Genomic DNA, 27,976 nt, shown 5'->3' with positions numbered 1-27,976 from the left:
CCCCAGCCAGGGACACTGTTCAAAGTGCCCACCAAGTCCTGGCTCCCCCGCCCCGCCCAGGCGCCCTCCACTCGAGTTCCTTGCACACAATAGGCGCTTGGCTGTGCGTGCTGAAGAGACGCCCGCTTCTGGGTCCGCCGGCGCAAGACCTCGGCCCTTTGCACCGGTGAGTAAACCGAGCCCGAGGTGGGCGACGACGCTGCCCGAGTTTCCGTGCGGCTGACGACCAGGCCGGAGGCGGAGGCGGAGGCAGAGCGTGACTGGCACTGAGGCGTCGCCACCCCACAACTTCCGCACCCAGCTGCGCCAGCTGCGGACCTGACCCCCGCGCGCCGCGGTTGGTTGCGGCTCGGAAGTCGCTGATTGGCTGACGTGGCCCCGGCGCGGGCCCCGATTGGCTGTGACGCGCGGCCGGGCGAGGCCCCCGCCGCCGCCGCAGCCGCGCCTGGACTGGGCGGTCATTGGGCGGCGTGATATCGCCGCGATTCCGCGGCCGCACAGCTGCCGCCGCCGCCGCCGCCGCCGCCGCCGCCGCCGCCGCCGCCGCCGCCGCCAGCAGAGCGCACCGGGCTGGCCGGGCGAGTGGCTATGGCGGGCGCCGAAGACGGGCCGGGCCAGCAGCCGGAGGTCGACGAGGACGAGGCGGCGTATAGCCGGCGCTGGGGCGCGCAGCATGCCGGGGCCCGCGAGCTGGCCGCGCTCTACTCACCAGGTAGGACCTCCGGGCTCCCCTCCGGGCCTGCAGTCATCAGCCTGGGCTGCGGACAGCAACCCCGGGTCCCCAATATCGGAGCCCCAGCCTCCGGCCCCGATGCAGAACTCCATCTGCGGCTTCTAACTTGCAAATAGCTCCCCTAAGTCCGGGGACCCCACCCCAGCGCCCCTTCCAAGCCCAAGGCAGAATCCCAGCCCCGGGGCTTTCTGGACAGCTCACGTCACACAGCCAGGTCCGGATCCTAGCTCAGGGTACCTGCGGCTGCAAAGAGCGCCCCTAGCCTTAGGGACCCCCCACCCCAGGACCCTGTCCAAGCCGAAGGCAGCCCCTCAGCCACATGCACTGACCCCTAAAAGTCACACCCTATCCCGGGTTCCCCAGATCCAAAATTCGCACTCTAGGGCCCCATCTGCACCCCAGCCAGGACCCAGAGGTAGTGATCTCAGATCTGGGCGTGTCAGGCCCCCTGCTCTGGGAACCCCAACTCAGGGGCCCCCAGCTAGAGTGCCCCAGAGGCACTTCCTCCAAAGCCCCATCTTAGATTTATAGTTTCAGTCTACAGACCACCATTCCCCCACTGCATTAACTCTCATCCTATATTTTGGAATCCCCGGTGGTGAGGGCACTGCAAATCTTCCAGTTTAAGCTCCTCTCATATACAAGCCCCAATTCCAGCCATTTCCTTCCCCCATGTAGATATATTAGCCCCCTCCATTGGGACTTGGGAGTCCCCAGACTGGACCACAACTCAGAAACCCTTGCTCTGGTTCTGCCCCAGGACAAGGTCTCTGGTTTCTTCCTGCTGGGCCTACCATGTCTTTTTCAGCAAGCACCAGCCTCCACCCCCTTCTCTGACTTCCACTTGAGCCTCAAGAATCTCATTGCCAGACCCCAGCAGGGCAGAGTGTCCCCAGGGGTTAAGGGAAGTGCCTTTGAGAACTCCAGAGTCGAGTGACTGGGAGGCCCCTCTGCCTGGGTGTTGCCATCACATCAAGCTTTGTTTGTCAAACATTCTGACATCTTTCCTTTTGCTAGGAGGCAACCACCATGCACAGCCTTTGCCTGGGGTGGGCATGGGTCCACGACCACCTTTGGCTTTTTTCCCTAACTGGCCTGGGTTTGCATACCATCTCTGCCATAACTATCTGTGTGACCTTGGGCCATTTGCTTTCTTGTTGAGTCCTAGATCACCAGAGGCCTTTCTGGACTTGCGATGCCATGTTCTGGGTGTGACTTTTTTCATACCTGACTTGGGCACCTGGCCCAGGATACCATGGTTTCTTCAGCCTGTTCCCCCAACACCCAGCTTGTGGACTTAAAACCTCCTGTGCTCCCTGGGGCAGGCTGGACTTGGCATCCTGACTCTTCTTCTTAGCTGTGTAACCTGGGCCAAGGCACTTTCCCTTTCTGAGCCTCAGTTTCCTCACCTCTAAAATGGATACAAGATAAAGTTTATCAGTTCCTTAGTGTCGCTGGGAGGAGGAAATGAGATCGTCTACCTTGGTGCAGTGCCTGTCATACAGTAGGCAATCCCTATTATTAATCCAATAGTCTGACCCTCCCTGTGAGTCTTGGGGTAAGCTCTCTCACCTCTCTGCTTCTCAGACTCACCACCTGGGAATCAAGGGTAAGGATTCAAAGCCTGCCTCCTTTGGTGTCCAGCTATGCCCACTCAAGTGAACCCTACCCACCTTCAACCAAATCATACCTGGGCATTCTGAGCTTCCTCAATGGACTGCCATCTTCTCATTCTACCATGATTGCATCTTTGCCCAATTCTGGTATCCCCAAGTGCCCCTCACTCTCTGAAGAGCAGCCACTGCAGGGATTTAAGGCTGCAGGCAGTCTCCTGGTGCCCCAAGCCTGCAATCAGAGGCCTTATCTCCTCTTACCCTAGAGCTGGGGCAGGGCAGGGGGAGTGCCTGGAGAGGGGGAGTGAAGGAGGAAGAGACTAGTTTCTCCAAATTCCACAGACCTCCCTCTGCCCGTCTGTGTCGCTTGGCCTTGAGGAAGAACCTCAGTCTCTGGGCCTGACCTATAAAATAAGGGGCCAGGCTGAATACATATTGAACACCCTCGTCCCATGCCCTGTTCTAGGTGAACAAAACAGGAAAAATGGAGCTGGCCTTTTTAGTAAACCCAGTAAATAAGGGAAATATCTTACTTGCCCAGTGGTGGCAAGTGCTGTGGAACAGACATACAGCAGAAAAGGGAGAAGTGAAATGTTGGGGACAGTGACATTTTAGAGAGGGGGCAGTTAAGGCCTCACTGAGCAGGTGACAATTGAACAGAGACCAGAAGGGAGGGACTCCTGAAGATATTTGAGGAAGGATTGGTCCAGACCAGGGATACAGCAAGTGCAAAGGCCCTACGGTGGGAGCAAGCCTGAAGTATTTGCAGGACACCAAAGAGGCCTGTGGGCTGGAACAGAGTGAGCTGGGGGAGAGTAGGGAAAGTTTCTGGGTTCCAGGACTGAATTCTTGAGATTCCTGGGGCCAGTGATGGGTTGGCACCATGACAACTGGCAGCAATAATACGGCAGTTAACAGAGTTGACATTTATTGAGCACTGACTATGTGCTGGGCACTTCCCTTATGTGCTCTCATTTCATCCTCACTACAGTTGTCTCAGGGGCATCCTGGTATTAACTCCATTTTACAGGGGAGGAAACCGAGACCCCCGTAGCCTCCTCGTAGCCCACCCCCGACATGTGTTCTTCCTAACGTTTGTCGTGCCTGGGATTAGGCTTGTGTCTGCCCCCACCAGAGGGGAAGGTGAGCAAGGCCAGGGGCGGCATCTCTTTGGCTTGCCTGAAGTGCCTGCACCCTGTCCATCTTTAAGACTTTCCCTGGGGCTTAGCAAAGAGTGGTGACCTGCCCACAGTCACACAGACAGTTAGCAGGACCAGAATGAGAACACTGGTCGGGGCGTTCTAGGTTCTGTGTTCCGAATCTTTGCTGTGGAAGTGAGCCAGCCCAAGTGCGTGTGCAGGAGGGACACCAGTGTTCCAGGTCAGCAGAGCAGCACGCATGCAGGGCTGGCGGCAGAGACAGTGGGCCTAGCGTCGGCCGAGAGCTGTGAGTTGTCTGGTCAGGGCAGCCTCAGCCTGATCCCATGGGCCCTGAGTGTCTGGCCAAGGATTGTCTGACCCAAGCACTCCCCCAGGTCCAGGGAGCCACAGAGGGTCCAGGTTAGGGGTTTGCAGCACCACCCCACCCTCTGCCAGGTGCCGACGTTTGTGAAGGGTGGGTGGACTTGGCAGGTCTACCCCAGTCTCACGGGCAAGCCTGGAGGCAAGGCAGGTGTCCAGCTTCCCGGCAGGCGCCAACTGACCTCTGGATATGTGGGTCCCACTTCTCAGGTACCTAGGCTCCAGGGGTGGATCTTGGGGGGTCACCAGAGCCCCTGTTCACCCACCCTGGCTAACTACGGATGCCCCTGCCCTGTGGGACACAGAGACTCTTAGCGTGTGGTGGGGGGAAGGTGGAGGGTGTCAGGAGTGCTGGGTGGGGGTCCTGGCCTATAGTCCCAGAGCTGAGCCTGGATTCTGTCCCCCAAGACAGGCCTCCCTGAGGCCCCTTCCCTGTCCAGGCCTGGTCCCTGTCATGCTCCTGGCCCAGCTTTCCCTCTGTCTCCCTCAGTAAGTCTTGTTCATTTTCCATTTCTTTGTCTCTCCTTCTCTCTGGCCATACTCATGTTCTCTTTGTCACCTTATAATCACTCCCTGTCTCTGTCTTCCTCTTCTCTCTATTTCTCATCGATTTTTTTTTAAATTTTTATTTTATTTATTTTTTATACAGCAGGTTCTTTTTAGTGATCTATTTTATACCTATTAGTGTATATATGTCAATCCCAATCGCCCAATTCCTCCCACCACCACCACCCCGCTGTTTCTCATCTTTCTGTGTCTCTGATTCCTGTTCTGTCCCATCTCTCTCTCTCTTCCTCTGTGTCTCTCTGGTCTCTCTACCTCCTGTCCCCCCACCTCCCTGAGGCCGAGTGTCTCCTAGTGGTGGCCAAGGACCATCAGAAGTGCAGGTTCCAGGGCTTGTCTGACTGAAACCAGAAGAGTCGGGCCTGATACCAAGCCTTTGGCTGTGGCCTGTCCCCAGGCAAGCAGAGATGGCCTGCCCTGCACCTCCCAGCCCTCCCAGCCCTCCACACACAAGCCTGGCCCCCTCCCCAGGCCAACAGGCAGTCACTACTGTCACTCAGCCCAGATCGTGGACCCTGGCCAGGCCAGGGGCTGGCTCAGGGAAACAAGGCTCAGCACTCTGCCAGAGGTGGCCTGAGCCCTTCTGTCCTGAGGAAAGTCCTTCCCCTCCCTGGGCCTCAGTCTGCACATCTGTGAAGCGACACCATTTAGACCACCTGACCACGCGGTCCCTGCCAAGCAGACTGTCCATGCTGTGACTCTGGGGATTCTCGAGGGACTTTGGACAGCACACTTCATCTCTCCGGGCCTACTTTCTCCTGAAGGATGGGGCAAATAGCCACCAGCCCATGGCGTGCGGCAGGCAAGGGCTTGTTGGGATCGTCCTTGACACTGGCCCTGGTATGTAACAGGTGCTCCGTGAAGGTCGCTTGTTATAATAGATGTAGTTTTTATGGGTCATAGTTGAGGCACTTGTTCTGCAGAAGGATACCGAGGCCAGAGAGAGAGTTTAGATGGGAAAATATTCAGATTTGGGGACATTCTTTGTGGCAAGGGGAGAGAGCTGGGCTATCTTTGGAATCAGGACAGCCCCGAACATCCAGGCTAACGAGCTCAGGATCCAAACCCAGTTTTCATTTTTACCCGCAGAGCCTCAGTTTCCTCATCTAGGAAATTGGGATCGCACAGTAGCTCCCTGGAGGGACTGAGACTTGAATGAGAGACTGAGAGACTATGCCTTGGGCTTGAAACCTCAGGTGACTGCAGGGACTTGGCCAGGACCGCCACCCAGGGAAGCCACCCAGTATGAGGCTGCAGGGAGGGGAGCGGACTGGGGTCCACAAGGAGCTCTTGCTCCATCTGATGGAGGCAGGCTTGGGCTGGCCAGAGCCCTATGTTCTCAAAGGAGGTAGTTTCATGTGATTTTTTTTTTTTTTAAGTGTAGCTGATTTTTTCAAAACTAAGAGCAAAATATGACAGAGGGAGTGGGTCTGCAGCATCTCTGATGCGGGCTGCACCCTGTACCCCAGCCCATAATAGGCCTCAGTGGGTGTTAGCCATTGTTGTTGTTGCTGTCCCTACAGGCTGGGTGGCAGCAGATCGGTACTGAAGAATCACCTGTCCCTTACCACCACCCCTCCTGGCTTCCTGCTTCTGAGCCCCAGGTCCTGGCCACAAACAGGAGCTGCAAAAGGGAAGGCCCTTCTGGGCGTGGTCATGGTGACCCCAGGTGGGGGCCCCTGGGGTAGCATAGCCCCGTGGCCCAAGGGAAACAGCCCCTGACTACGAAGAAAGCAGCAAGGGGCTTCTGCGTCTGCTGCTGTGTGATGCTGTTGGGATCCTAGCCCTTTCTGGGCCTCGGGGTCCTCATCTGTATGAGAGGGGCTGAGGGATGTGACCCTGGGCATGTCCTTTCCCTCTCTGAGCCTTGGTCTTTTCACAGGGCCGCTGTTCGGATTCTGGCTCAGGGCACAGTCTGCTGCTCTACAGCCCGGACAAGGCCCTTTCTCTCTCTGAGCCTGTTTCCTGTCAGGAACAGTGGGACACCTCATACCTCCTTCTCACAGTGCTTCAGTGAGGGGTGCCCAGAGACAAAGCCTGGCAGTCTTTCTCTAGGGTCGTGGTTGGGAATTTGTTCATTCCACAAGCATTTATTAAGCAACAACTGTGTGCCAGGACCCTGGTGAGCAAGCCAGGCATGGCCCTAGGCCTCCTGAGTTCACATTTAGGGAGGGGAAGACAGATGTTAGACAGGCAGTGACAGTCCCTCATGATATGGGTCCCATGTTGGGAGAGCCTGGGGGTTAAAGGAGGCATCATGGATGGCTTCCTGGAGGTGGAGTTTCCAGGTAGAGATATGTAAGAGCAGATTTGTCCTTGGGACCAGCTGCCTGAGAAAACAGTATTCCCAGGGGCCCTGTCACATGTGGTATCACCCACGTGGTCTTTTTATTTCCTTTTGCTTTAATAGTCTTTTATTTACTTATTTATTTATTTATTTTTGGCTATGTTGAGTCTTCGTTACTGCACGCGGGCTTTCTCTAGTTACGGCGAGCGAGGGCTACTCTTCATTGCGGTGCGTGGGCTTCTCATTGCGGTGGATTCTCTTGCTGCAGAACACGGGCTCTAGGCACGCAGGCTTTACTAGTCGTGGCACACGGGCTCAGCAGTTATGGCTCACGGGCTTAGTTGCTCCGTGGCATGTGGGATCTTCCTGGACCAGGGATCGAACCTGTGTCCCCTGCATTGGCAGGCGGATTCTTAACCACCGCGCCACCAGGGAAGTCCTGCATTCACAAATTTTAAGTTCAAAAGGGAGTACGTGAAAAAGTCTCAACCGTGTAGGTTTTTTTCCCTTTTTTCACATAAATGGCTGTTTAGCACTTTGCTGTTTGCACTTACCAGTTTGTCCTGGATGTCCCTCCATAGCCACACATTAACAGTCACCCAGGCTTTTTTCCTAGCTACAGAGATGCCATAAACCAAATTAATTTGTCTGAGTCCCCCGGCAATGGACACAAAGGTTATTTTCAAAATTTCTATACCTGCAACAAAGCTGCAGTGAGTGAATCAGCTTGTCTGAGCTCACATGCTATTAAAACAGGTGCCAAGATTTAAAGAGGCGATTTCACACCCACATCCTGATTGCTGGCTTCTCTTGAGAATTAGAAGGTCTGGCCTCCCTGGGCCCACACTCCCCCTTGGCAGTAGTCAGCCAGTTAGTGGCTACTGCTTTAGAAAGGGCACATGTGCTGTGGTGTTCCACTGTCCCCACCCAGCCCACCTCACTCCTTCAAATCACCTGCCTGGCCCCTGGAGTTTGAGACCCTTCATCGGCACTGCCTCTTCTCCCTGTGGCTGGAGCCCTAGAGGGGATAACCAAGGCCTTATTTCTCCTGAATTCCTGACTCATTGCCTGGAGCCCTGCTTGATGGAGGTTGGGCGGGGTCTGAACCTCCATGATTAAAAGCCGTTTGTAGCCTCTGCCTCCAAATAATTACCTACAAAAGGGGACAGGTGATGGGATGATGACAGTTAAAAAAAGAAGCTCATTAAAATTCCTTCACATGTCTCCAGAGAGAGCCCAAAGGGGCCCAAGAGACCAGTATTCTGGTCCTGTCTGCCACAGAATCAGCATGGGCAAGGCCAGCTTCATGGGCATCAGACCTGTGCACAGGGGGCCTGCGCTCAGAAGGGCCCCACCAGAAGGGCTTGGTTTAACACACCCGGCCCTGAGTGTCTGACCTTCAGCAGGCCCCGCCCCTTCTCCAGGCCTCGGTGACATCATCTGTGAAATGGGCAGGCAGTCCCTGCGTTCAGCCTGTAGTCAGCACTGCAGACTCTCAGAACACAGTCAAAGAGCCCCCATGGGCCCAGCTCTGCCTGGCTTTGATCCTTGCTCCCTGGGCCTTTGCCACCCACCCTGCACTCACCTCTCGCCTCCTCTCCCTGCAGGCAAGCGCTTCCAGGAGTGGTGCTGTGTGGTGCTGTGCTTCAGCCTCATCGCCCACAACACGGTCCACCTCCTGCTGCTGGCTCACTGGGAGCACACACCTCTTGTAATGCTGGGAGTCGGTGAGTGCCCGCAGCCCTGCTGCCCGCCTCGGTTTCCCCAGGGGCCAGGGACCTACCCAGTGTCTGCGCCACTCTGATGGCGACTTACACGTGTGTGTGTGGGGGTGGGTGTGCGCGCGCTTGTGTGCACACGAATGGGGTACAGGTTGTGGGAACCCTGGCTCCCATCTCAGTCGGTGGCACCTGCATCCTTCCTGTCACTTGGGCCAAAAACCTGGGTGTCATCCTCAGTTCCTTTCTCTCACATTCCACTCCAGAGCATCAGCAAATGCTCTTGGCTGTCCTTTCGAGATGCATCCAGCATCCATTACTGTCCACCTCTACATCCCCTCCCTGGTCCAGCACCACCCTCCAGCCTGGACTATGGTGGAAGCCTCCTCCCTGGTCTCCCCGCCTCCACCTCTGCCCCGCACTGTCCATTCTCCACAGGCAGCTGGGAGAATCCCATTGGATCCTCCGTGAGGTCACGCCACTGGCCTGTTGTCCCCTGTATACTTAGAATAAAACACCAACTCCTCAGCACGGCCTGGCCCCAGCCCCGCCTCACATCATTTCCTTCCTCTCCTCTGGCTCACCCTGCTGCCGCCACAGTGGCCTCTCGCTGTGCCTCCACCAGGTGCTGTCAGGCACACCCCAGCTCAGGGCGTTTGCACATGCTGTTCCTGTGCCTGGAACTCTCTTCCAGCAGGTACCTGTGTGGTTCCCTGCCTCGTCTAGGTCACCTCCTCGGGGAGGCTCTCCCTCAACAATAGCAGCCCTGCCATACACCATCCCTCACCCCACTCTGTTATACAGTCTGTTTCTTTGTTTATTACCTGTCTCCCCCACTCAAATATCAGCTCCCTGAGAGTAGGGATTTTTGTCTGCTGCTGTGTCCCCAGCCCCAAGCACAAAGCCTCACACAGTAGGTGCTCGGTAAATATTTATTGAATCAGTGAATGAATGAGCTGCAGTGTATTAGTACCTGTTGAGTGTTTTCCATCGGTCAGTCCTCACCCATCCACAGACCTGGGGGGGGGGGGTGGAGGCTGCAGTTATCATTTTCCAGACGAGGAGACCGAACCTCAGAGAAGGGACCGGCCAGAGTCACACCTCAAAACAGAGAGTACGACATAGTTCTTAATTCACTGTCTCCACTCCCAGGTCCTGGAGTGACTCAGTTCCTTCCTCTCCGCACACCGCCCCTCCCCTCTTCCCTCTAATTCAGGTGTTCATCCCTTCCCCCACCCTGGGCTCCCAGGCTGACAGGGCAGCGGCTGTGCCCTTGGTCCGCCTAGCCAGCCCCAAGTGTTCAGCTTCCACAGTCACATTAAAAGCATTCTGGTCACCTAAGCCAGTAGCGCTCAGGCCAGCTAATTGAGCCATCTGGGTCTGGGGTGGGGATAAGCATGTGCTGGGGGCGGACCAGCTGAAGGGGAAGGAGGTTAAGCCATCTAGTGCCAGGGAGCCTGGGCCCCGCCCACAGGAGCCAGACATGTCCTCTCTGCCCAGGGGTGAGAAGGACCTGCACCTCCAGCCTCTCTGCCTTGGAACAGCACATTCAAGGGCAGGGATGTAGACAGTGTGAGCCCCGACGCCCCATCTGGGGGTGGTCACGAGCAGGCCCCTACAGTCCTGGGTTCAAGTCCCAGCTCTGCCACTTCCTGGCTGTGTGGCCTTGGGCAAGTGTCAGTGCACCTCTGAGCCTTGTCTTCCACATCTGGAAAGTGAGACTGCTCACAGCCCCTGCCTCCTAGGGCCTTTGTGAGGGCAAAATGCAGGTGTGCATAACTGCTGAGAGGGCAGCAACTGAGTAGAGGTGAGGAGGGGACACTGCCCAACATTCACTCCCCGGGGCTCAGACCTTCTGCCTCAACGGTCAGTTTAACAGTGGATATTTCCCAAGCCTACCGTGTGCAAGACCCACGCTGGGCTCTTTTAACTCTTGGTGGCAACTGAGTGAGGAGGGTCTGATCCCTGTGCTCTGAGAGGCCAGGTGACTTGCCCATCGACCGTAACCCGGGCAGCAGCAGAGTCTGGGATTTCATATCCAGACCTGGCCGGGGACTACGCAGCCTCCAGTTGGCACTAGGAGGAAAGGGTGTTTTAGGCAGTGGGCCCAGTCTGGGCAGAGGATCAGTAGCACCAGAGCCCCCAGGTGTATGTTGTGTGAACCGGGAGGGTGGGCATCCCAGGCAGGTCGCTGCCTCCCTGGTCGGTTGGGACCAGACCCAAGAGACTTTGCTCCTGCCTGTGATAGCAGCCCTTCCACCCAGCACCTTTGCCTCTGGGCTGATAAGGGCAGACAATCCCCTGATAGTAGTGTTTGCACAGTTCCTAATGGATTTAAGTAGCTGCCCTGATTTGTGTGTTGACATGCCGGAAGTAGGGGCACCGTGCCAGCCTACACAGCCCACCTGCTGCTGTCTCCCAAGAGGTTCTGGTGCCCCTGAAACCAAGGGAGCCAGAAGCCCTGAAAAGGTGCCCAGTTAATAAATACAGACAGATGACGCAATCCTGGGTAGCAGAGTCAAGATAGGGGAGCTGGCGGCGAAGAGGAGAGGTAAGAGGTCAGGGAAGTCTCTCTGGAAAAGTGACATTTGCACAGAGACCTGAAGGAGGTGAGGGAGGGGAGGCAAACAGTTGTCCCTGGGGTGTCCCAGGCAGAGGGAACAGCAAGTGCTGCAAAGGCCTTGAGGCTGGGGTGAGCCCTGAGCATTTGGAGGATAGAGAGGAGGCCCGTGTGGCCTGAGAAAACTAACCAAAGGAAAAGTAGTTGGTGGCAGCTGAGGCACAGCTGGGGGCAGTGGGGGCAGGTCGTGTAGGGCCTTGAAGGCCATGGTCTGGATTGGGGGTTTTATTCTACAGGCCGTGAGAAGCCACTGGCAATTTTCCCACAGGGAGCTGACATCATCTCATGCTGCAGGGAGGATGGATGGGGGCAGGGAGGGCCAGAGAGGAGGTGAAGGTGGTGGCCCGGAACCCTGTAGGGCAGTGGAGGTGGTGAAAAGTCGTCAGATTCTGGGTGAGCTGTGAAAGATGGGCACCAGAATGTGCTGTCAGGTTGGCTGTGGAGGGGAGGGGGGAGGGGTCAGTGGCCTGAACTATGGAAGAAGGGACCGGGAGGAGGTTAGAGGACCCGCGTGAGGGGAGATGCTTGGGATACCTGCCTGAGGGCCAAGGGAAGGTGTTGAGCAGGAAATTGGAAATCCGGAAATCTGGGTGTCCTGAGAGTAGAGATGGTGTTTGAAGCCCAGATGCTGGCAGAGGGCCCCGGGCTGGGGCGGAGGGACTGTGTGCGAGCACAGGAGAGGCCCCCGAGGCCTCCCGTGCTTGGGACGGGGAGAGGAGGAAGAGCCAGCCAAGGGGGAGAAAGGGGAACTGGGCAGGCTTGCACAGACTGAGAGGAGAATGTGTTTCCAGAAGACTCGGGGATCAACTGGGAGCAGCCAGCTGAGCAGAGCAGCAAGATGGGGCAGCGAGGGGACCACCGGATTTGGCCCCGTGGAGGTCATTAGTGACCTTGACAAGGACAGTGTGAATGAGTAATAAATGAGTGGCCCCGGGAGCCCCGAGCTATTTGCCGCACTTGGGGAAACTGGAGGGAAAGTGTGAGGGCTCTGAGCCAGTGCCTGAAGGAGTGAGTGGGAGTTTCTGGCAGACAAATGGGTGGTGGGGGGCAGGGGTTCCAGGCAGGGGGCACAGTGAATGCAAAGGTCAGCACTCGCAGGGCCCCAGGTCACGGCCAGCCTTGTAGGTCAGGTGCGAAGTCTCCACGGGATCCGAGCTGAAAGGTGGTAAAGACAGGCTTTGGCCCCAGGACTGTAGGGACCAGCCTTCAGCAGTGTCTGCCTCTGTCTCAGCCCCTCTGCCTCCACACCAGGCCTTGAGGTGGGCAGGGCACGAAGAAGTCCCAGCCAGGTGACCTGTGGGGAGATGGAGGCCCCAAGGGGCCCAGGGACTATCTCAAGGTCACCTGGTGAGTCAGGGTAGCCTGGAGTGAATCATCATCTCCTATGCTGTCCCAGTGTCCTACAGGCAGGGTGGTAACTAGGCCCAAGCTGCCCCCAGAGTGAACCAGCCACCAGGCGCTGACACCAGCATTGGGACAAAGAAGCTTCTGTGTGCCCGCCTCCGCCACCTCTACCCCCATTAAAGAGGACTTGGGCAGCAGGCCTGAAGGCCTGGAGTTGCTCCTCTAGAAACAGCCACCGCCCATAGATCACAGAGCCGTTTCCTCCCTTGGGGGGGGGGGCTCTGTCCCTCCAAAAAAAATTCCTGACGTCTGCCTAAAGCCCACATCCCTCCCTGCTCAGCAGCCTGACAAGGCCAGGGGCTTGAGGCTCAGAGAGAGGAATAATATTTAACTACTAACTGTAGCTACATTCGGGGAGCACTTGCTATGTCCCAAGGATTAGCCCACTGTTGTTAACTGACTGTAGTTAAGTAAGTACCATTAATGTCCCCATTTCCCAGACGTGGACGTGAAGGCTCAGCATCATCATGAATGGCCCTCGCCTTGGTCTCTGGCCACTCGCCAGCAGCCCTGACCACCTCGGGGCAGCCCTCACCCTTCAGGTCTCCTTTCCTCCTCTGGCACGTGGGGTGTGGTGGGGCCTATCACAATGGACGTGATGTGAGATAATACACTTCTTTTTTTTTTTTTTTTTTTTTGGCCACATCTAGTGGCACGCGGGATCCTAGTTCCCCGACCAGGGATCGAACACGTGCCCCCTGCAGCGGGGGCACGCAGTCCTAACCACTGGACCGCCGGGGAAGTCCCAATACACGTTTTTTTAAATGGACTTTATTTTTTAGGACAGCTTTAGATTTACGGAAGATGAGCAGATAGTACATCGAGTTCCCATATATGCCCTGCCCCCAATTTCCCTTATTATTAACATCTTATCTTACTATCATACGTTTGTTACAATTAATACACCAATATGGATACGTTATTATGAACTAAAGTCCATAGTTTATTCAGATGTCCTTAGTTTTTAGCTAATGTCCTTTTTCTGTTCCAGGATCCCATGCAGGATTCCACATCACGTTTAGTTGTCACGTCCCTTGAGGCTCCTTAGCTGTGAGAGTTTCTCAGGTTTTCCCTGTTTTCAGTGATCTGAACAGTTTGGAGGAGTGCTCGTAGGATGCCCATCTGCTGGAACTCGTCTGGTGTTTTTCTTAGTGGGTTATGTGTCTTGGGGAGGAAGCGCTCAGAGGTCAAGTGCCATTTTCATCACCTCGTAGCAAGGGTATGTACCGTCAGCATGACTTATCCCCATGATGTTGACCTTGACCACCTGGCCCAAGTGGTATTTGTCAGGTTTCTCCACTGTAAAGTTACTCTCTTCCCACCCCCCAACCCCGCTTCTGTACTGTATTCCCCTTGGAGAGAAGTCACTGTGTACAGCCCATATTTAATCTGTGGGGAGTTGTACACCTGATGATGCACGTTTTTTTTTTTTTTTTTTTTGATGATGCACTTTTTAACACCTTTGACAAAGCACCCAGCACACAGGAAGCACCCCAATGTTAACGGTGATCACAAAACGTTTTTCTAATATTGTTTTTATTATCATTGTTATCATGTGTAAGGATTAAATGCTTAGGACGATTAAGGAGATAAGATGTATAACCAGCTTAGGACTGGCCTTGGTACAGTTTAGGGATTAAGAGAGATAAAACGTTTAAGGTTCTGGCACAGAGCCTGGTAACTATAAATGCTCAATAAATGTCCAGTAAAAGTAAATAAATAAATAAATGGATGGATGGATGGATAGATAGATAGATAGCTGACGTCTTTACCCTAAGAAGATGAGGGCATAGATCTTCACACAGGCTTGTGAATGCATGTTCACAGGAGCCTGAGTCATACCAGCCCCAACCTGGAAACAACCTAGTCGTCCAAGAGCAAAACAGATAAATGTACTGTGGTACATCCAGATGGTGGAATGCTACTCAGCAATAAAAAGGATGAACTCCTGATACACACAACCACGTGGATGACTCTGGAAGCATTATGCTAGTGAAGGAAGCTAGACCCAAAAAAGCACATACCATAAGAATCGATTTGTATAAAGTTCTAGAATTGGCCAAACGAAAGTATAATTATGGGAAGCAGATCGGTGGTTGCATGGAACAGGGGTGGGGAGGCACTAGGGGGACTGCTGGGGGGCTGCGTTCTCCTGAAGGCAGCATTTAGGGGCAGGATTAGTCCAAGCTGTTGGGACAGGGGCTCAGGAGGCACCTTAGCTGAGCCTTCGCTGTGCAAGTGAAGATGCTGAGGCCCAGAGGGGGCAAAGGGCTTGCCCAGGGCCACGCAGCAATATGGTAGCAAGAGATGAGGCCCCCGACCCCTGATCTCGCTCCCCCTTAGCTCTCGGCCACAGTGCCTCTAGTCCCTCCGGGTAGACGCCGTGTGTCCACAGCATCCTGTGTAGCTTGCAGCAGGAGCTCTGTTAATGCCCCTGGACCTACTGAGGTGCAGATTAAGGGCGTGAAAGCATGCTGGTTTTGGAGGCTGGTAGACTCACCTCTTCCCATCCCATGGCTGCCACTTCCAAGCCATGGGACCAGGGGTGATGCTTCAACCTCCCTGAGCCCCTTTCCTCATCAGAGAAGTGGGGAAAATAAATGAGGCTGTCACCTCAGATGGTGACAAGTGCTGTGAAAGAAGTAAAGCAGGGAGATGTGACCGAGAGCACCTGCCTGGGAGGAGGGCTTCGCCAGGGGGGTGGTGATGTTTGCTCTGAGCTAGAAGGCTGAAGCGGAGCCAGCCACTCGGGGTCTTCAGGGAGAGGGTGGGGTGCCAGGTAGAGGAACGGCAAGTGCAAACGCCCTAGGCTTCGCCAGATTCCCCAGCCCCTTCCGCAGCCCGGGTCCACCCTCCCAGCACCGTCACTAAGAAGCATGACGCCCTAGCCCTGGGCGGGGCCTTGTGTGCACTGGCCTTTGAGCCCTGCCAAGCCCTCCCCTCTCCCCAGCCCAGCCACCCATGCAGTGTCACCCCCTTCCCCGCCCTGTCCTTTGGCTTCTGCATGCGAGGAGGTGCCGTATGTCTCCACCTGGCGGCCCACTTGTCACCAGGAACTTGCAATGTATGCAGCTGTATCTCCCCTGCCCCCCGCCATCCCTCCCATGTTTGGCATATGTGGGGTGGATGTTCCAGGGCCTCTGGAAAGCCTTCATTCACAGCCACCCATGACTCGGGCCCACACACCAGAGCTGCACGTCCACAGTGACCCACACATTCACTCTTGCTCCCTCGCTCATGAGTCCTGCTCTCCAGGGAGGCATCTAGGGGATTTTCTCAGCCTTCACAGTACCTCAGGGCCCTGGTCCCCTGTCACCAAGGGGCTATGGGACCTAGCAGAATTCGAATAACCTTTAAATGGCCCAGCTGGCCCTTGGACAACCAGTTCACACCGAGAAACAGTCTGGGAGGGGAGGAGGGGTTGCCTGAAGTCACGTGACCCAGTGGGCTGCATTTACCAGCGCTTAAAACTGCATTTGTTTTGTGTATTTGTTTACAACTTCCTCCCCCCACCCCCACCCCCATATCTCTGTCCCAACGACAGGAGCTCAATGTCTGATGCACCTCTGGCTCTAGAGCTTGGCACACAGTAGGTCCTCACAGAATGTCGCTTGATAGACTGAATGACTGAATAACAACAATAATAATATGTATTGAGGGCTCACTATGTGCCCCACACTGTACTTAATGCTTTACATTGATTCATTCAACAAATGTTTATTTACTGAACCATATTATGTGCGAGGAATTGGAATGTAGCCAATGTAAACGCAAGACTAAAATCCCTGTCTTTGTGGAGCTGATATTCTTGTAGGGGAGACAGTAAACAAACAGAAATGAAGTCCAAGGTGATAGGTGCTCGGAAAAGAAGATAGGTGCTAGGAAATGCTGGAAGATGGGAATGGTTACGATTTTAGATCAGGTGTCCCCGGAGGACCTTTGAGGCAAAGATCTGAAGGAAGTGAGGGAGTGAGCTGTGTTACCTCTTGGGAAAGAATGTTCCAGCAGAGTGAAGAGCAAATGCAGAGACCCAGAGGCATGTAGGGGGGTGTAAGGGAAGGGGAATATGCCAGTAGGGCTGAGACACAGAGGGAGGGGAGCGTGATGGGGGTGGCACTGGTGTGTTACCTTGGGCAGCTTGCTGGCCACTCCACCTCGGTTTCCGCATGTGGACAGTATCGTGGTGCATCCTTCTGTGTTATATTTGGACCCCAAGGCAGGTTAAGAGCCCAGCTCTGCCACTTGCCATCTATGCGACCTCAGTCTAGTTATTTCTGTTCTCCAAGCCTCAGTTTCCGCCCCTATAAAGTAAAAGTAAAAATGGTACCAACTTCTAACAGATTGTGAGAATTCGTTAAGATCAAGCATGTAAAGCACTTGTGTCTGGCACTGAGAAAGTGCTCGATAAATGGTAGCTGCTGTGGTTTTTTTAATCATCATCATTCGTATCCATCTAGAGGAAACTGGGGCACAGAGAGGTTGAGTAACATGCCCAGTGTCACACAGCTAGTGAGTGACAGCTGGAATGTGAGTCCACATGTAACAGCACGTAACCTCTGTATTATACTGAACCCTCAAGTGAGCAAATGGTTTGGGGGTTTCTGAGGGGACTCCACTCCAGTTCTGAACAAATTCAGAACAAAGACAAGGAAAAGGCTGCTGGAGGCCAAATTATCACACTTACTGTTGATAAAAATTAGGTTGCGGGGAACGTGGCTTCCATGTGGACCTAAGGTACTTCCCGACACCAAACCCCAGAAGGACATTTTCATCTGGTTACCAGCAGCACTGGGGCAGAGTGGGCTTCCCTACATGGGGCGATTGGGGGTCAGAGAGAAAGGGACAGTTGGCTCCTAATAGGGAAAGGTTGGGCTGATCTGAGCATGCCCAGTTTACTCTCTCCAGACTCACCGAGCAAATGAGGCCCCACATCTCCCTGGGGAAGAGCAAGTAAAGGGACAGATTGAGGCCAGGAATGTTATTCCTGAGACTCCATTCACAGGGAACAAAGTGTCCCAAGTAGAGAAGGGACACCTTCTGCCCCAACAAATGAGTGAATGAGTGAGCGAGCAAGTGAGTGACTTCCTGATTTGGGGTGGGGAGTGGGCAGGGATCTCCCTCTTGTCCACCGCCCCCCCACCCCCCCAGCTCATGCTCTTCTTGTCCACAGTTGCAGGGGCTCTCATTGCTGACTTCTTGTCTGGCGTGGTGCACTGGGGAGCCGACACCTGGGGCTCCGTGGAGCTGCCCATCGTGGGGAAGGTGCGTATGTTGACCCAGCCCCGAAGCCCAGCCCATGTCCTCCAGGAGGAGGTCGGGCTGTCTGACCTTGGGTGAGTCCCCTTTCCTCTCTGAGCCTGTTTCCCTATCTGAAAGATGGGAACTGTGGTTCCAGCCTGACCCCCATGCCCCTCCTCCAAGACGAGAACAAGAATCCCCTGGGGTTTTCTGGAAGCATCAGGCGTGGGACAGAGAGCTTTGATACATGTCCACCTCACCGGAACCCCTTGAGTTTGGGGACCACGCCACATCTTATTCTCCTTTGCCTTCCCTGCCACACCTCACTGTTTCCATTGAACTTTATCTTGAGTCAGTCTGACTTTTATTGTGGTAGGAAATCTGGTACAAACTTAACCAAAGAAAGGTACTGACTCATGTAATGAAAATTTTAGGAGTAGAGCCAAATTAGGGCATGGCTGGGTCCAGTGAGACGGACAGACCATATTCTTTGGACTCAGTCCCTCTCCATGTCTGTCTCTGCTGGCTCCACTCTCGTGTAGGCTTTCCCCTACACGAGAAGGTGGGGAAAGGTGGCCAGGATGGCTCACAGCTGCCTAGACTTCCATCCTCCCAGCTCAGTGCCCCTTTCCCATAGTTTCGGCCAGAGTCCCATGGCTCATTCCCATTGGTCCAGCTTGGATCACACACCCATCCTTCATCCAGTCACGGTGGCCAGAGGGATGGGGTCCTCTGATTGGCCAGGCCAGGGTCCCGTGCTTACTCTTAACTAGGGGGCGGAGGAGTCAGCCCATTGGAACAACTGGTACTAAAAGAAGGGGAGGCTGTTACCAGAAGGAGGGGCCTGGATGTCGGAAAGAAAGAAAGGGTCCTGCCTGTCACTGGGAGGGGCCTCCTCCATTGTCTTAGGGTAGGAAAGGAGGGTGGAGATTGTCTCCAAACCCCCCCATAGCCCAGGTCAGGAGACTGAGGCCCACAGGGGGGGCAGTACCAGCCCAAGGTCCCCACCAGGTCATTTCGACCCATCTTGCACTAAAGCTGTTAGACCCAGACCCTGAAGGCTGGGTGGGATCTGCAGCAGTGACGTGGTGGGACAGCATCTCAAAGGCAAGGAGGTGAGCCCGCGCGGAGTGTGTGCAGGAAGTCGGGGAGAGTGGCTGACCACCATAGGCTGACTGGTCGGATGGATCCCCTCTCCCGCCCCCCTACCCCACCCAGGCTTTCATCCGGCCATTCCGGGAGCATCACATTGACCCGACAGCCATTACGCGGCACGACTTCATCGAGACCAATGGGGACAACTGCCTGGTGACGCTGCTACCGCTGTTAAACATGGCCTACAAGTTCCGCACCCAGAGCCCAGGTAAGAGTGCCCCCTGGTGGGCCTTCAGGGAGCCATTGGGGACAGGCACACACGCACCCCTCCCATAAGTCTCCTGTAGCTTGTGTGTGTGTTTGCCGCTTACTGTGTTAGAAAAATTTTTAGTTTCCCTCATGTAAAATTGGGATATTTGACATAAAGATCTGTGTTTCCAGCTTCTCTTGAACAATCCGATCTGGCCACCCTGGGTCTTTGTTCCCACTTGGCTGTACTGGGCCAGAGCTGAGCCGCAGGGGCACCCCCTTAGACAGAGATGCACGCTTTCCACTTTGCCACAGTCCCCACTACTCCCTGCTGTCCAATGCCTGGCCTGCCTTGCTCATTTGAATTACCTCCCTGGCCCTGAGGGCTTCTGGTTTTGCTGTCTGGGCTTAGTGGAAAGAGTCTATGCAGCCTGCCAACGCAGTCCTGAGTTCAGACCTCTGCCCTGACTACTATCTGGGGGAGGAAGCTTGTGCCAAAGCAAGTCACTTCACCTCTCTGAACCTCAGCGACCTCGTCTGTCAGGTGGGGGATGAGTCCTTCCCCTGTGCCAGATCCTGTCCTAACAGTGTGACACGGTGCTGATCTTTAGAGCAGCCCCGCTGCGGGGAGATGTGATGAATGTCTGTGGTGTTGGGGGTGCTGCCCCGCCCACCTCCTCTTCCCCAAAGGGGACACCCGTCCCCCAGCTGCTGTGAGCATCCAGCTGCCCCTTCTGAGAACTGCCAGGGCAGGTCCCGCCTCTTCCCTTGGGATAAGCCTGAAGCCAGTGACAAAAAAAAAAGCCTGCAAAAGCGAGCCCCCCGGCCTCTGAGTGGGACCAACTCTATGGAGTCATTAACATTTCAGACCCCCACCCCCACCCCACCAGGATCAGGCTGAGACAAGACTCCCCCCACCCCATCTTTGCTTAACTCTTCCCCTGCCCTGTCCTGCTTTCCTCACTCGCTCAGATGTTTTTCCAGAAGAGAGGATTTCCCGCCCCCCCCCCCACCCCTACCAGTCAGATAACTCATGTGCACATGAATCCTTGTCTCAGGCTCTGCTTCTAGGGAATCTGGACAAAGACTTGCTCTCATTTCGTTGTTGAGGAGCTTGAGACTCAAAGAGGTAGAGTCGTTGACCCAAGTTCATACAGTTAAGAAATGTCAGAGCAGGGGGGAATTCCCTGGTGGTCCAGGGGTTAGGACTCCGCGCTTTCACTGCCGAGGGCCCAGGTTCAATCCCTGGTCGGGGAACTAAGATCCCACAAGCTGCGTGGCATGACCGAAAAGAAAAAGAAATGTCAGAGTAGGGATCTGCACCCAGCTCTGCCTCATTCCAGAGCCCACATTCTTAACTATTACCTATGCTTATTCCATTCTGCCCACTGAGCAAAAGAGGAGACTGAGGCCCAGAGGGGAGTCTGAGCTTGCCCAAGTCCACTTGGGAGGTTGGAAAGAGGCCTGGGTGCTATCCTGGGAAGGGAGCTGGGCCAGGCTGGCAGTGGGCCCCCACCCTGTGGACAGCTGTATGGGGCCTATGGTCACCCCCCCCTCTACCCACACTGCAGAAGTCCTGGAGCAGCTGTACCCCTGGGAGTGCTTCGTCTTCTGCCTGATCATCTTCGGTACCTTCACCAACCAGATCCACAAGTGGTCACACACGTACTTTGGGCTGCCGCGCTGGGTCGTCCTCCTGCAGGACTGGCATGTCATCCTGCCTCGTAAACACCATCGCATCCACCACGTCTCACCCCACGAGACCTACTTCTGCATCACCACAGGTGCGGCTATAGGGTAGCGTGGAATGGGCTGCCCCCACTCTGACTGCAGCTCCATCCTTAGGATCAAGGGGCACAGGTCACAGTGGGAGGTGGTGCAGTCCTGCAGGAACATTCTCTCAGAACACACGTTTCTTGAGCATCTACTACGTGCCAGGCACTCTTCTAGGTGCCAAGGACACAGCAGTAAACAAGACAGACACACACACACACATACCCCCTTCATGGAGTTGTGATTCCAGCCACCCATCCATCCAGCTGATATTTATTGAGCACCTACTATGTGCCACAGCACTGAACAAAACAGGCAAAAATCCCTACCTTTATAGCATTCACATTCTAAGAGGGGACATTCCAAGCACTAAAAAACAAGTACTATATCTGATTGTCCTAACTGCTATGGAGGAAAATAATGCAGAGGGTAGGAGAGGGAAATGGGGAGCTTCACCCTTTAAATAGGGTGGTCAGGGAAGGCCTCGCTGAGAAGGTGACATTTGAACTGAGGAAGAGAGTCATGCAGCTCTGGAGGAAGAGCTCTCCAGGCAGCAGGAGCAGTAGGTGAAGGGCCTTGGAGGCAGGAACCACATGCCTGGTTTGTTTGAGGAGCAGCAAGGCGGCTAGTGTGGCTTCAGTGAGAGGCGTGAGGGGTAGAAGGGTCGGAGAGATGGCAGAGTCTAGGTGTGAGAAATGCTGTGAGGGCAAACAAAGCAGGATGAAGGGCAGAGAGTCATGGGGGAAGGGGGCGTAGCTGTTGATAAAGGAGATCGGAAATCTGGAAAAAGGGGGGTTCCCTGCAGATAAATAGGGACAGATCAGTCCAGGCAGAGGGAACAGCAAGTACACAGAGGCCCTGCGGCAGGAACAGGTGACCCAGGAGTAGTAAGGAGGCCCACATGCTGTTGGTAGTTAATGGGCCAGTGCCAAAGAGGTGAGATAAGGTGAGGCGACCAGGTTTTCCAGGGGCAGCTGGGTATCTTTTTAAGGTTAAGTATACCACACGTGCTGTTAAGTCAGACCAACTTGGGCGTAGCCTTCAGCTCCTCCATATGTGACTTGCGGAGGCTCACAAGCCTCCCTGGTTATCGTTTTTCTCATTCACAAGATGGGGCTACAGCTACCTCCTTCGCATACCAGCTCCCAGGGCTGGGGTGTGAGTGGTAAGGTGGCAGATGCAAAGTGCTTGGCACATAGTAGGTACTCAGTAAGCTACAGCTACTGGTTTGGGGGCAGGGGTTGGGGTGTTTGGTTTGGTTTTGTGGGGGGTTTGTTTTGTTTTTGTTTCTTGGGGATTTTTGCCTTTCTGGAAGCAGAACTGAGAGCCACAAAAAAACATTTTTTGTACACCCTAAAGTCATGCTTTCTAGGAGCAGTTGGAGGGGTTAGAATTTAGGCTGTTGTGGAGATCATGTAACTGCTCAACCAGAACTGGGATCAGTCTTGGCTTGGCCATATACTAATTGGGAAACTCTCCTCCAAGGCTCAGTCTTCTTTTTTTTTTTTTTTTTAAATTAATTAATTAATTAATTTTAATTTTGGCCGTGTTGGGTCTTCGTTGCTTCGTGTGGGCTTTCTCTAGTTGCGGGCAAGCGGGGGTTACTCTGTTGTGGTGCGCAGGCTTCTCTTGTTGCGGAGCACAGGCTGTAGGTGCACGGGCTTCAGTAGTTGTGGCTCGTGGGCTCTAGAGTGCAGGCTCAGTAGTTGTGGCGCACGGGCTTAGTTGCTCCACGGCATGTTCATCTTCCCAGACCAGGGCTCGAACCTGTGTCCCGTGCACTGGCAGGCGGATTCCTAACCACTGCGCCACCAGGGAAGTCCCCAAGACTCAGTCTTCTCATGTGGAAAATGGGACTAATAATAGTATGTACTTCAAGGTTCAGGTGGTAGACTGTAATACAGATTAAATAAGATTATGAGCAGTGTTCATTGAGCACCTACCATATGCCAGGCATCATCCTAGGCAGTGGGATCAACAGTGAAACAACATGGGGTTCTACTGTTTGGAGCTGACATTCTAGTTGGGAGTTGGGGATAAAAACCAACACAAAACAGGGAGGTGTCGAATTAATGAGATTGGTTACAGGTTATCATAAAAGCTGTAAAGAAATAAGAAACGGTGACATGACAGGACAGGAGCACTGCTAAGTGGTAGTCAGGGAAGGCTTCCTGGAAGAGGTAGCATTAGAGCCAAATGATAAGAAACGTTGCCTCCATGCCTGGCATATAGTAAGCACTCAATAAGAAGGTGAATGAGGGGATGAAGGCATATCTGAGCATCCTCTAAACCCATTGGTGGGAAGCCCCTGTCCCAAAATTCCTCAGTCAGTCCTTGTCCCCTGCCCCCTGCAGACTTAACTCTGTTCCTCCCCTGCCCGAGGCAGGGCCAGCTCTCTCTCTACGTCCTCTCACTGCTGCTCTCCCATTCAACCCCTCCGCAAACCCCCCTGCCCTGTTTCCACTGCAGGCTGGCTCAACTACCCTCTCGAGAAGATGGGCTTCTGGAGACGCCTAGAGGACATTATCCAGGGCCTGACAGGCGAGAAGCCTCGGGCAGACGACATGAAATGGGCACAGAAGGTCAAATAACTCCTCCGGGCCACCACCTCGTTGCCAACCTTACCCAGCTCCCCCAAACCGAAGCCATCTGCCAAATTCCAGCCTCCTTGCGCTGGCCCATCCAGGTGGAGAGGACACCTCCTGGGCTGGGCCCGGGCACCCCCAGCCCACCCCTTGTGACACAGAATACTTGAGCCACTGATTTTTTTCATTTCCTTTTTTTCGTTTTCTTTCCTTGACCCCCTCCCCAGCCACCTGAACTGCTCTGTCTGCCAAACCTGACTCTGCAAAAAAAAAAGAAAAAAAAAGAGCCCCACCCTGCCAGCCATCCCTTGGGTTGAGGAGAAGTTCACCAACTCCCCACACTCCCACCACCCCTTGCCCCACTGGGTAGCCCTTCAGTGTGGCTGGTATTGGGGCACTGAGTCGTCTGTTCCTCTTTGCCCTCAGTGGTCTAGGAGCCCCCAGGCACACCTAACTGTCCCTGGAGCATTACCCTGCCATGGACCTGCAGACTGACCCCCAAGGCCTGGGTGGATAGACAGCCCCAGTCACCACCTTCAGCCTAGCTTGTCCACCCAAGGATGGCAAAGTGCAGCAAGGGTCTGGGGGCAGCTGGCCAGACGAGGCTGGAATTTCCTGATCAAGTCTGGATCCCCCTTCTTCCCCACCCCTCCCCCATCTGCCAATGTGATTTCAGCCAGAGCTGATGTGTCTAATCGGAGGATGTCTTCAAAGGGCACAGCCCCTGCAAAGGGTCTTTGTCATTTGGAAGGGGACACAGTGTCCCCTCTGGCCGGGGGTATGTCAGAGAAGGAAGAGTGGGGCTTTTTTGTTTCGGTTATTTTTTTTTTTAACGGTGCTTGCTTGTTTAATGTAAATAATAGAAAGCCTTAATATCTTTTCTGTAACACGGAGTAATATTTTAATGTCATGTTTTGGATGTACATAATATATTTATAACAAAGCAGCAAGAGTCTACTTAACCTCGCTGCCTCGTATTTCCTGGTTGCCTGGGGGAAGGGAAGTAAGGAGCCTGGAGGGTGAGGCCCCACCCCTACCCTATTCCCAGCTTCCCTCGCAACGCTGGGCTAAGGATGAGGTCTTTGTCATCTAAGACAGTGAATCAATGTCGACATCTGCTCCAAACACTTTTGGAAGGGACCCGTGATTTGGTGAGGAATGGTCTTCATGCAGAAAATCATGGTGATAGAGTAACAAAGGCTGATCCTTATGGGTGAATTCCTTTGGCAAATGTTTGTCGGCACCTAATGTGTGCCAGGCTCTGGCCTGGACACCGGGGCATGGAAGTGAACAAACAAACAAGGATTTACCCCGATGGAGCTGACCTCCTGGGGAGAGAGACAATAAACTTAAATAAATGCACATGGACATTCAGACGGTGATTTGTAAAGAAAATCAAACATCTCGGGATTACATCAGAAAGGCAGGGTGAGGCTGCTTTGGCAGGGTGGTCAGGGAGGGCCTCTCTGAGGAGATGACATCTGAGCTGAGACCTGGAGGAGGAGATAGAACCAAATGGGGAAAGAACTGGAGGGAAAGCCTTCCTGGCTGGAGAAGTGCAAAGGCCCTGAGGCAGGAACAAACCTGGGGTTTTTAAGAGAGTGTGGCTGGATGGGAGTGAGCAAGGGGAAAGTGGAAGATGAGGTTTGAAAAATAGGAACTAGTTGTATGGAACCTCACAGGCAAGTCGGGAGACTGGACATTTTAAACAAGTATCTCGTTCATTTATTCATTGAACAAATATGAGGCATTTCCTATGTGCCAGGAACTGGGATTCAGTAGTGAACACAACAGATTTACAATCAATATCTAGTCTGGGCCAGATAGTTGCTGTAATAGTAACCAGGAAAAACAAAATCTTGTTGGGGACAGAGAAATGATAAAAGACTCTTTAGAGCAGTCACAGATAAAGTTTTTTTAATGTGACCCATAACTTCATTTTAAAGTTTGCTCGCCACTAGACTTGATTTTTAACTGTCTGAGGGGACCACAAAAGGAAGGGGTATTAGAATTCTTCAACTCTAAGTGACAGAAACCATAACTTAAGCAAAAATTAATAGCTAAAGTAATTTTATTAACTCATATAACTGAAAAGGTCAGAGGTGTTTCTGACAAGGTTTGGCAGGACTCAGGGGCTCACATGATTCATCAGAACTTAGTCTCTCTGTCTAGCTCTGTTTTTCTCTGAGTTGAGACTTGACATTGGACCAGCTCAGCTCCTCAGTAGAAAAAGTCTCCCTTCCCAGCAGCTGCAGCAAAAGCCCCAGGGCAGGCTCTTATTGGCCTGGATTGGGTCAGGTGCCTGTCCCTGAACCAACTCTTTGTGGTGGTAGTGAAGTGTTCTGATTGGCCAGGGCTGAAATATCCACCTGGAGTTGCAGAAGTGGGATCAACACTTCCCAAGTCACAGGATGAGAGGAGGGAGGGATGGTTCCCAAAAGAAAACTTAAGGTGCAGTGGGTGGGGCAGACAGCCAAAATCAGCACCAGGTAAGCAGCCTTGGGGCTGCAGGGGTTGCTTTCCTATTCCCAGGCTCTGCTGGGGGTATACTTCTAGGCCCTACCAATGTTTTAGTTCCCCCAGAAGCCAGCAAGAACAAACAGCGTGAGTCCAGAGAGGTGAAGTGACTTGTCCAAGACCACACAGCTGGTGAGGCAGAGCCAGCCCTCACACTCAGACCATCTTGCTGCTCCTGAATCCCAAGGACTGGAGAAATACTTTTCAAAACCAGAGGGACATATGTTTTGGGTCAGGTCTGGGAAAGTTGGGGTCATTTGTGAGATGGGAAGATTCCAAAAAGTCCCTATTGAGGGCCGGGGAGCAGGAAATGCGAACACCTACTGAACACTTACTACAGGCCAGATGCGGAGAGCTCCGTGCGTGGGTCCCCTCAAGCAGTCCCTGCAGCTCTGAGAGGTGAGTGCACTTAGCCCCATTTTTTCCAAATGAGGGAACAGGCACAGAGGTCAAATAACATACCAAACGTCACACAGATGGTAGGTAGCAGGGCTGGAATCTGAGCCCTGATCTAACGCTGAGCTCTAGCAGCTTTCACACGCCCCCGGAGCCCCCGTGGAGGGAGGGAGGTGAGGAGGCAGGTGGCCAGTGAGAAACGTGTCTCCTATGAGACAGCAGCAACACATCAGGATGAGAAACAGCAGCTAACACTGAGGACTGAGATGCCCTGGAGACATCAGGCCCCAGAGGGCAGCTGCTACTCCTATCAGTTGAGTAAAGAGGAGCCAGAAAATCCGTATTTTTTAAATGCTGACTCCATTCTTTATACATACGGTGGGCAAAATAGAACAGGTATATAGGCCAATTTCTGCCCGTAACTTACCAGCTGGTGCAGGGACGGCCTGATTTTGGGTGGATTTGTGCTGCTATCTGGTGGTGGAGTGGGGCAGGTGGCAGTGCAGAGCAAATACATGGGTTTCCAGCTCCACTGGGAAACGTCACGCATCGCCCCCCCTTTGCTGACTTGTCCTTAGAGGGGGTCTGGGCAGGGCGCCTGCTCCCAAAATTAACCCCACCCCCTTCTGATAAATCTAAAAATTTCAAGCTAACCTTTTAAACATGATTTTGTAATAGGTAATGCATGCATAAGGTAAGGAATAATAAACAATACAGGGGTCAGCTGACTGGCCAGTAGACCAGATCTGTCCCACCTGTTTTTCTGCTGTCCCCCATTAGCATTTTCTTTTTAATAGTGGGGGGAATAAAGAATATTTCCTAACACACGACATTCAAATTCAGTGTCAATCGTAAAGTTTTACTGACACACAGCCATTCATTTGCATATTGTCTATGGCTGCTTTTTCAATACAGCAGCAGAGTCAAGAGACCAAACGACCCACAAAACCTAAAATATTTACTATCTGGCCCTTTACAGAAAAAAATTTACCAACTCCAGGTCTAGAGTGCTCCCCATTCATGTTCCCCCAAGCCCTCATTTCTCTTCCCCAGAGCCCATCATTTTGATAAGACCCTTGCAAGTCGCTTACACAGGCACAGAGTCATGTCTGTCCCCCCTCTTTTCACACAATAGGTAGAATATTATATACACAGTTCTGCACCTTGCCTTTTTTCATTTAATATGTTTTGGGGATAGTATATATCAATGCTTCTTACTCCTTTATACAGCTGTATAACATTCCAACTTCAGGATGGACCTTTCTTTTTTAACTCATCGCTCGTTGAATTTTGAGATAATTTTCATTTTGGGGTAATACAAACTGCTGTTGTGTGCATCAGAGAACTTAAGTCTGCTCATAAGGGCCAGTAGACCTGAGGGGTCAATTTCTGGGGATCGAATTGCTAGGTCAGGGGTGTCTGTGTGCTGCGTTTTGATAGCTCATGCCAAAATTGCCTTCCACCAAGGCCATGCCCATTTAAACTCTCAGAACTTTTGAGAGTGCCAGTTGCCTCACACCCTTGCCAACAAAGAGTGTTATCGAGTGTTTTGTTCTTTGCCAATCTGATAGGTGGTTTTAATTTGCATTTCTCTTACTGTATTTCATTGAATCTAAGATATCATTGATTGTACCATCCATCCTGATTCCAGAGATGTTTGAATA

The 27,976-nt window shown here is 53.5% G+C and overlaps 1 protein-coding gene across 1 annotated transcript; it reads left to right on the top strand.

The window, feature by feature from the left end:
* The first annotated feature begins 530 nt into the window (after positions 1–530).
* On the top strand, positions 531–24,757 carry LOC309833038 (plasmanylethanolamine desaturase 1). Its single transcript, XM_082671148.1, has 6 exons — positions 531–712; positions 8,325–8,444; positions 17,630–17,721; positions 18,916–19,060; positions 20,613–20,825; positions 23,284–24,757. The coding sequence occupies exons 1-6, from the start codon at positions 589–591 to the stop codon at positions 23,403–23,405; spliced, it is 816 nt and encodes a 271-aa protein (XP_082527274.1). The 5' UTR covers positions 531–588; the 3' UTR covers positions 23,406–24,757.
* The last annotated feature ends 3,219 nt before the right edge of the window (positions 24,758–27,976 follow it).

The sequence above is a fragment of the Grampus griseus genome (assembly GCF_964374135.1).
Source record: "Grampus griseus genome assembly, chromosome: 14".
In the NCBI taxonomy this organism is placed as follows: Eukaryota; Metazoa; Chordata; class Mammalia; order Artiodactyla; family Delphinidae; genus Grampus; species Grampus griseus.
This window is presented reverse-complemented; position numbering and strand designations above follow the sequence as displayed.